Source organism: Triticum urartu, chromosome 1A (assembly GCF_056163025.1).
Source record: "Triticum urartu cultivar PI428250 chromosome 1A, HENAU_Tu73, whole genome shotgun sequence".
In the NCBI taxonomy this organism is placed as follows: domain Eukaryota; kingdom Viridiplantae; phylum Streptophyta; class Magnoliopsida; order Poales; family Poaceae; genus Triticum; species Triticum urartu.
The window spans coordinates 416,682,730-416,692,406 of record NC_141873.1 but is presented as its reverse complement, the minus strand read 5'-3'; the positions used below and the strand labels follow the sequence as shown (position 1 = coordinate 416,692,406).

Here is a 9,677-nt window from a genome sequence, read left to right as displayed (position 1 = left end):
TCGCTGACTTCCAACAGCTCCATCGCCATCTCATAACTCTCAATCCAGGCCCCAGGCAGCAAGTCGGCCGTGTAATTAGGCACCTTACGAGGCCCCTTGAAGTCTTTGGGCAAGCACTCATTACGTATGGCTGGCACCAGGCACGGGACACCTCCTGTTCTTGTGGCTACTCCTGCCTCAACAGAGGTTGCTGGATAAGCCGGAAAAGCCTGATGAGCCGCCTGCTCAGCTGCCAGTTGAACCGCCCGCTCAGCCTCTTGACGGATCCTCTCCTGATCCGCTAAGTTAAGGGCTCCAGCCTGCACCGGCTCATGCATGCGCGGTTGGTTACAATGTTGAGTGTTTCTTGACATATCAGCTGAGTCCATATGCCTGCTATAGCTCGGGCTCCGGCTCGGGCGAGGGGTTGAATGGATTCTGTCTCGACTGTAAGTGTACGCGTCCTGCTGCGCCAGAGCCGTCTGAAGAAGTTCTCTCACCCTTCGTGTTTCGATTGCTGTCGGAGAGTCGCCTTCCATCGGGAGAGCCGCCAAATGAGCCGACGCAGCAATGAGGTTTTCTAAAGGATTGGAGAAGTGACCCGGTGGTGTTGGCGCATAATGAGGCGGAGCGGTATACATACGAGGTGGTTCCATGGCCCGCGGCTGAACCGGTGCTCTGGGTGTCGTGATCCGATTTGCCTCCGGCGGGTTACTTGGACTGGCCTCGGGTGTGTGGAAAAGGTTCCTAGGATCGAGCGTTAGAGGTAGACGTGATTGAGTTTTCTGATACCTTCTCCTCATGACCTCGTTTGACGTGTTCAGATCCACCGAGAGCCGGAAGGTCTCCGCTTGAATCTGCTGAGCATGAGCGTCCAAAGCCGCCCGCTCCGCGGCCATCCTAACCTCTTCTGCTGCTAAATTTTCCTTTGCCTGTGCCATCTCTTCGTGTACCCGTGCCACCTCCGTGTCATGCTGAGGTTTATCTGCCGGCTCTACCACAACAGTCAACAGAGCCGTTAGCTTATCCATGAGGCCCATTAGCATCTGAGCCGGGGAGCGCGCGGGGTCTCCTGACCCGGCCGCTGCCGACCCGGTGGTTGTTGCTGCTGCAGCCATGGAGTTCTGCCCGGGCTGAGCGCCTGCCATGAAGACTCCGGCTCGATTCGGCAGCTCAAAGGGGTCCGGAATACTGTTGCCATCGGAACAGCCCCCGAGCATGCCATCCTGTAGCTAATACAAAGAGTCCGTCTCGCCTGTTGATGACGTAGCGTCAGAACAGATGGCCGTCTCACCGCCATCCATTGATCCTTCTGAGTATTCACCTCCATGGATGCAACCCACAAAGGCACGCTTTACGGCGGGTCGGGCCCGGGCGGATCTCGCGCGCTGAGCCGTCTCGATGATGTTAGTGCAGACGTCCGGCCCAGGGCCCGATTCGCTGATCCGACCGATGAAGACATGAATCCCGCCGAAGGGGACCCGGTACCCGTACTCAATTGAACCGGCCTCGGGGCCCCAGCCTTCGTCGTCGATGTAGAGCTTGCCACGACGACTCTTGGTCATCCAGCCCACAACGTATCCCTTGAGCTCTTTGAAGTTTCCCTTCAAGAACTCAAATCCACCGTGCGCAGGCCCCACGGTGGGCGCCAACTGTCGTGTAATTGTCACGGCAGATGTCCTAGCAAAAGGACTTAGTCGTAGGGCCATCACAACTAGGAAGCTTAAAGGGGTTAATCGGGACAAAGGACACGAGAGGTTTTATACTAGTTCGGCCCCTTACGATGAAGGTAAAAGCCTACGTCTAGTTGCTGGGGTTTCGATCACCAAGAGGCTAATCCGTCGGCTTGGTTATCGATCTCTTGTTTCTTGCCCTAAGCCGCTACCGGGTCGTCCCCTTATATACACGGGTTGACGCCTGGCGGCCTACAGAGTCCCGGTCGGTTAATAAAACGTGTCCGGCTCGGTGACTTCTTTGTATGTCTTTCTTTACAAGTCTTTCCTTACAATGGCAGTTTACAATATTGGGCCTTAAGCCGCCTCTAGGCTTTAGGCCTTCTATAAGTCTTAATAAACTATCACCTTAAATGTTACTGGGCTTCTTTTGTAACCCGCCATTGGTGCTGACCCGGCCCCTCCTGGGCGGGTCTTACCTGGTAGCTATATTCCCAACAGTTCCCCTCCTGTCGCCAAATCCTATTTGGCGCCTTAAGCGCCCGATTTAGTTCATTTTACAATCGGGCGCATACCCCCCTGCCTTCCTTCGCTACTAACGGGCCCGACCCACCCCCCTGTGGTTATATGTTTAACATAAGGCAAAAAAGAGCGCTAGAGGAGAATCAAACCTGGGACCTTTAACATCAAGTAACAATGCAATTACCACTGCGCCAGCTCTCCCATTGTAATCTTTTACATCTTTTTCCTGCCTTTCTTCTCCCATCTTTCCTTTTTCCCTTTTTCCAAAGTTTATTTTTCAAATTTGAGAATTTTTCTTTTTCTTCATGTTTTTTTCTGCAAAATGGATGAACATTTTTTTTTCAAATTCAATGACCTTTTTCCATTTTTGATGAACTTTTTTTAGAATTCGATGAACTTTTTTCAAATTCGATGAACTTTTTTCAAATCTGATGAACTTTTTTTCAATTTTGGTGAACTTTTTTGAAATCCGATGAACTTTTTTCAAAACCGATGAACTTTTTTCAAAGTCGATGAACTTTTTTTCGAATTTGATGAACTTTTTTCAAATCCGATGAACTTTTTTTAGAATTCGATGAACTTTTTTCAAATCTGATGAACTTTTTTTCATTTCTGGTGAACTTTTTTGAAATTCGATGAACTTTTTTCAAAACCGATGAACTTTTTTCAATTTTTATGATTTTTTTAAATTTGATGAACTTTTTTCAAAATCGATGAACTATTTTTCTAAAAACTGTAGTACATACTGTAGTAAACCGGTTGGGTTTTTCTAAGAAAATCAGTACCTAATGTAGCAGTTTTTGGCGAGAGAAAAAAAATGATCGAGCTAGGACTAGCGATCGAGCGGGAGCCAAAGAAGAGGTAGCGATGGTTTAATGGGCCGGCCCAGAAGGAGGCGCGCGCGGGCGCCACGATCGCTTGGTGGCGCTGAAGGCGCTGACGAGGAGGACTCCTTCCTGTCCACCCATTCCCCTCGCTGCTGTCGGTTGATGCGGCCGGGCTTAACCCGTGCGACCCATTCCCCTCGCTGCTGTCGGTTGATGCGGCCGGGCTTAACCCGTGCGACGGACGGCAGAGGTGAGGCTTCTCCTATCGGGGCGACGCGGGCGGATCTCTGCGCTTGGGTGGCGGGCCTGTCTTAGGCGGTGGAGGCTATCCAGGGGCCTCGTCTGGGTTCATGCTGGCCTATTCTCGTGCGGCCGCGCTCTGTGTAGTGTATGCGGTGGTGACTTGCTTTCGCGCGGGATGTGCGGCTCGTATCTTTCGCCGGCCGTGGTTGTGTCCATGGTCTGTGGTTGACGCGGCTGGCGTCTCACTGGTTGCAAACTTGCAATGCAGCGCCGAGGCGCGCGGCAGGCACAATGGTCTGACAGACCCAATCTGGGCCCGAGTGGGCTGCGGCTTCGCAGCAGAGAGGAGGTGGCCGCCTCTCGCCGGTGACCCGCTATGGCTGCGGGTCGTGCAGCGTTTGGCTGGGAGGAGTCCGACGGCGGCGGTGCGAGTAGCCTCTGGGAGGCCGGCCTCCTCGGTGCCTCGTAATTGTTTCAACGTGGGCAAATACTATATCAGACAAGAACAACATCTTTTTTGCACGCTTCAACACCCAGAGGCATTCCGTGACTGCACAAAGGCCTACATCATGTACACACAACACAACAATCACACTGTACATATCCCTTTGCACAGCCTTCCTGCATGTCACCGTCGAGGACAAGGTGCTCCTGCCGTTGCGGTTCAACCACAGCAAAGCAATGCTCCGCGGCGTTCGCCTCGCGGTGAGGATTTACGCGAGCCTTAGGGCCATTTCTTGCAGGAGGGCTCTCTTCTGCGACGTCGTGATCACTTGACTCGTCTCGGCATGTTCAAGCACGTCCGTGACGATCGCGGTGGCATGGCCAAGCGACGACTCGATTGCTCGCTTTAGCATGAAAGCCTGAACGACACGAGCACAGAGGCAGAGTTAGAAGAAGCAGAGCAGTTTTCAAATCATCATAGTCGCACTCTGGCAGTTTCCGGACCTGTCCATGATGGGATATCTTCAGCGTGCACGAGTGCTGGACCCAAGGTTCCCCGTCCACCTGAACCGGGAAAGGGGCAGAGAACCGTAGCTTGATCGATTGGCCCTGAGCGATCCTCCGCGCACGAGAAAGACCGACCTGATAAAACCAACTCTGTTGTTGTTTATCCATCCTCCAGCGTTTTGTTTATTCGTCGAAAATGTTACTGCTCGCTTACCTGAAGTGTCCCCAGGTGCCAGGTTCCACTGATGCTAACTACTTCAAGCATCTTGTCATGGATCGACTGTGGGTCAAAGTTGTCGAGATTCTCCTCCTCGTTCTGCCACAAGTCAACCCCTCCCATATAGCTTGGGATGTTTGCAATGAGGACGCCTTCTGAATCCTGAAACATCCACATGCATTAGCATGATAGATAGTGGTGGTGAGTATAATAGTCGCAAGATTCGTCTTGTTAAACCTCTGGTATATCGATCTCAGCTCCGTCAACCTCTAGCCTAACTTGCCAAGGTAGGTCTGCGAATGTCCTATCGATGATACTCTTTGCGCCTTCCCTTGCATACAGCACCTTGTTTAGGAACTGAAACACACAAGAGAAATGTTACTACATGCGTAACGAAAACGACCTTGTAAAATGAGAAGAGCTCAAGGCACACTGTTTGGTTTTGTTAAGATAATAGTACAGCAATATGTTTAGACACCGAAAGAGGACAATGTAAAGCGTTTTTCATGTATGAGACTGCTATTTGTGGTAGAGAAACTACCTGACTGTAGAACTTGTCTGGATTTTCCTCGCGGAGATTATGAATGTCAAGTGCAACCTTTGCATCGCAACCAATACCTGTCAACATGGAAAAATAAGTTCCTTGGATCAACTGCACAGATAAAAGTAAATATCCACGCAAAAAAGAGCGAGTAAATATCCACACCTACCTAGATAATTATTCATGTACTTCACCAAAAGCACGTTCTGTGCTTGCTTATCTTCTACTGTTACCTTCCATCTGTCTAGAATGGTGACTGCCGCATGCTCTATGTCATGCAGAACTGTGCAGAGGCCACCTTGCTTCTCAACAGAACCGAGACCGCCTCCCCATGATAAAACCCTTGAAAGATCATTGCCAGTGCCAGCTGGAAGAATTGCAACAGGCGGAGGTGATGCATAATTTTGTCTATCTATTGCATCGAGAACCCAACCAACAGTACCGTCGCCACCACACACAAGTATTCTGAAATGTGGTACCTTTCGGAACAACAATAATCCTGCCTCTGGCCCTTGTGATGAACTCAACTCAAACACCTAAATAAAATAAATAAATACATCACATTAGTCACAAAGGAAATGGCAACGATCTGAGCAAAAGTTCTAAGGTGGGTTGTGTGATTAATATATGGCATCACAAATGTCCACAATGGAGTGACCTTTCAATTGGTAAGCATAAATTCAGAACTGGTAAATAAAGGAAAACAGCAGATCGATGACAATGTTCACTAATAAATAACTATGCCATAAGTACAGATCTAGTGTGAGAAGTGTCATGACCTGCACCGGGTTCAAAAGGAAATGTAGCCGGTGCTTGAGAGAATCTCCACGCTGAGCTCCACTTCTCTTGTTGATAAATACTAGAAGAGGTCTGGCATCAGCAGGCAGGTCAGTCAACACATACTTGAGTTTGGCTCCTCCTGTGTCATCATTATGGAGTCTTCTCGGTTCTGATACGACCTCTTTACAATCGCTCTCGCTACTATCATGTTCATTCTCAGCATGTCTCTGAACACTGCCAACATTTGTTTTTAATTCCTTGGCCCTCTGGTTAGAATATGGTGCGGTATCGCTTGATGAATCATCGTTGCTCTCACCAGCCATAGAGTCAGAAGACAATCTTTTATCATATTTCTGCCTTTTACCTCGGTTCCTAAGATGTCCCCGCACGGTGGACGCAAGCTCATTTGCACCTTGAGTTATAGAACTTAAAATCCCACCAGGCTTGTTCTTGGCCCCAACGTGAAGTGGGGAAAGAATTAGGCGTCTGAATGGACCGAGGTCGCAAACATCGCCTGTCTCGGTAGACATGCTTGAGTGGCAATCAACGTGCACCAGCCGTTGGCACCACATGCAGCAGTATATTGGACCTCCAAGAAAAGACCCATTGCATGGCTCCTCACAGTAGCTACAATACTGAGCTTCTTCAGGCTGGTCAGCTATATCGGTCCACAGCACGGTCCATTGATGGACTACATGCTTCCAACCCAGCAACGAGACACATTTGCAGTCCCTCTGAGAGTATGAAGAGCAGATCGTGTGCGCAGCGGCACCACAAACATCACAGCGGTGAACCATGTTCTCTGATGTTATCACTGTCCCAAGGGGCTGAGCAGGTGTAATAGATTCTAGGCACACACAGCACCTCAGTCCTTTTGCACGAAGTAGAGATTCTGCAGACCATATATGTTCAGCAGTAGGGACCTTTTGATTTCTCTCGAAGTTTCTCCTTTTTGACCGGGCGATCACTTTCATCCAGCTTACACTGATCTTTCGCCTCCACAACGAGAAGAGGTACAAAAACATCAAAAGACTGAGTATACCAACAGTGAGGTATGCAGCAATGGGGATCCAGAATTCTGATGGTTTAGGAGATTCACTGTATAAACTGAACATAAACATGTTTAATTGATCCTTCAACCAGTCCATCCTTGACGTTGATGACCCAACTGAGTTAGAATCTTGAGCCGAGGATAGACATCATGACAAGAAACTACATCCTTTTAACAATGACAACATCCTTGATTTGAGCGAAATGGTCAATCATTTAACCTTGCAAATACTTAATAAACTCCCAAAGTATGATCTGCAATAAGAGCAGAATTAATCAACACACGGCAGAAAGATAATGCTAGAACCGGTCGATGCTTGTATTTTAGAACCATTAACATGTACAAATATCATGAAAGCAAAGTATGTGTAGACTCACAGGTTATTAGCCACACTACGAAATATGCTGGTGGGCAGAATACAAATTTATGAATGCAAACCTCTTCCTTGCAAAATATCTCAATAAGCTCATAGATGGTATACTAAAAGAATGCTTTAGAGTAAGACATGGCCGCATGCATCATTCTGATGCAGAGGCCGGGGGATAACCTCCTTTTCAAAGTAAGACTAAGAGAACAATTTAACCATGGACATTACGATATTTACAAATGCACGTCAATTGCAAGTGAAGCACATCGCAAGACATGTCTATGTCAAGGGATCACGAAAACATTCTTAGAAATAACATGAAACTTACCAAAATTGTGGAAAACACAAGTTGGTTATTTTGGTGTAACGTGTTTCGTGCTAACTGTTATTCTATGTTTAATCAGTATTGGAAGTGCCGAGTGTGGAGTACAGATTGAAACTAAAAGTTCCAAAAAATGACCAAATCACCTTGTATCAGTGTAACATGATTATTTCCTAGTTCCACTCTTTAACTAATTGTTAGTACAACGTTTTTATATTTATCTAAATAACTAACGTCTTTCTTTTCTTTGCAGAAATTGAGGAGAAAATTGGAAACCGCTGATTTTGGGCAGCAAGTAACACTTGTTGAGACCTTTAGTGTCATTTTCAGCTAACTGAATCGACTTACTGATTAACTGATACTTTTCCAATAAACAAAGAACTGTGCTAAATTAAGAGTAATACGATCAAGCATGCCCTACACAAAAATGGAAAAATGTTCAGCTTATTTTTCTGAACAGGATAACTCCAAACGCTCGTGTTTGGTCTTGGGTACAGGAAAGCTCTGTTCTTATTTTTGCATGAACTGGAGTCTGAAGGGAAGAAAGGAAATCGGGTGGGTTCGAACTTGTGATTAGAGGGAGCGGGGGAAAGCCTAAACTCTGATAAAATAGGTCCGCCGAAATAAAGTTAGGACGCCAATTCTGCACGAGATTTCCGCAAGAACTTGAAAGAGAAAAGGGAATCGATACCAAAGCCCATATCAACTTACGCCATGAATCAGGCGAGAAGCTCCGACCCACCTTGCCCTCGAGCCGCCGCCGCCGCCGCCGACGTACGAAACTCAATACTTCACGACGTCTCCGCTCCGGACTCCATGGCGTGTTTCCTTCTCTCTCTCTCTCTCTGAAATCTGGCGTGTTTCCTTCTTTTCTTCTCTCCGCCAACTCGAGGAGACCAGCGAAGAGGAATAGAAAAGCGAAGAGAATCGGCAGAGGGAAATGAGGCGGGTGCCGACACGTGTCGCTCCAGAAGGCCACGTATGCCGGACACGGCAACTCCATCGCGCGGGTCCTGTTCCCCTGTGCGCCCCAGCGCGCGATCAATAGGCATGTCGGCAGCCGATTTTTTTTATATTAAGACCGGGTCTCTTTTCCCATCTGGTGAGGTGAGACCTCAATGCGAGGAGAACACATAACTTTTTTGTAAAACACGCAAAAGCGTGCGTATCATGCATTAAAGAGGAAGAGTGAGAGAGAGAAGAGGCTCTTCACGAGTGGCTTACATGTGAATTACACAAAGACACTCAATCCATTTAGATTTTACACGGAAAATCAGCTACTCCATGCCGTCTGATGTCTACTACACAACCTTTTTCTTGTAGATGTTGTTGGGCCTCCAAGTGCAGAGGTTTGTAGGACAGTAGCAAATTTCTCTTAAATGGATGACCTAAGATTTATCAATCCGTGGGAGACGTAAGATGAAGATGATCTCTTTCAAACAACACTACAACCAAATAACAAAGAGTCTCTTGTGTCTCCAACACACACAAAACAATGGTAAATTGTATAGGTGCACTAGTTTGGCGAAAAGATGATAATACAAGTGCAATATGGATGGTAGATAAATGTTTTTGTAATCTGAAAATATAAAAACAGCAAGGTAACTAATGATAAAAGTGAGTGAAAACGGTATTTCAATGCTAGAAAACAAGGTCTAGGGTTCATATTTTCACTAGTGCAAATTCTCTCAACAATAATAACATAATTGGATCATATAATAATTCTTCAACATGCAACAAAGAGTCACTCCAAAGTCACTAATAGTGGAGAACAAACAAAAAGATTATTATAGGGTATGAAACCACCTCAAAGTTATCCTTTCTGATCGATCTATTCAAAAGTCCATAGTAAAATAACACGAAGTTATTTTTTCCGTTCAATCTATCCTAGAGTTCGTACTAGAATAACACATTAAGACACAAATCAACCAAAACCCTAATGTCAACTAGATACTTCAATGTCACCTCAAGTATCCGTGGGTATGATTATATGATATGCATCACACAATCTCAGATTCATCTATTCAACCAACACAAAGAACTTCAAAGAGTGCCCCCAAAGTTTCTACCGAAGAGTCAAGACGAAAACGTGTGACAACTCCTATGCGTAAGTTCACAAGGTCATGAAACTCGCAAGTTGATCACCAAAACATACATCAAGTGGATCACATGAATATCCCATTGTCACCACAGATAAGCACATG

General features: G+C 46.8%; 1 protein-coding gene across 2 annotated transcripts; it reads right to left on the bottom strand.

Annotated features, from left to right (window-relative positions):
- Window positions 1-3,737: 3,737 nt before the first annotated feature.
- Window positions 3,738-8,407, bottom strand: LOC125515030 (diacylglycerol kinase 1-like). Of its 2 annotated transcripts, none has more exons than XM_048680443.2 (8): window positions 8,185-8,407; window positions 5,733-7,038; window positions 5,123-5,489; window positions 4,954-5,030; window positions 4,650-4,769; window positions 4,410-4,574; window positions 4,193-4,330; window positions 3,738-4,107 (listed from the first exon to the last, which is right to left on the bottom strand). In XM_048680443.2, the coding sequence occupies exons 2-8, from the start codon at window positions 6,879-6,881 to the stop codon at window positions 3,958-3,960; spliced, it is 2,166 nt and encodes a 721-aa protein (XP_048536400.1). In that variant the 5' UTR covers window positions 6,882-7,038; window positions 8,185-8,407; the 3' UTR covers window positions 3,738-3,957. The 2 variants fall into 2 exon arrangements, with proteins under 2 accessions (XP_048536400.1, XP_048536408.1); XM_048680451.2 differs by having other exon boundaries at window positions 8,216-8,407.
- Between the last annotated feature and the right edge of the window lie 1,270 nt (window positions 8,408-9,677).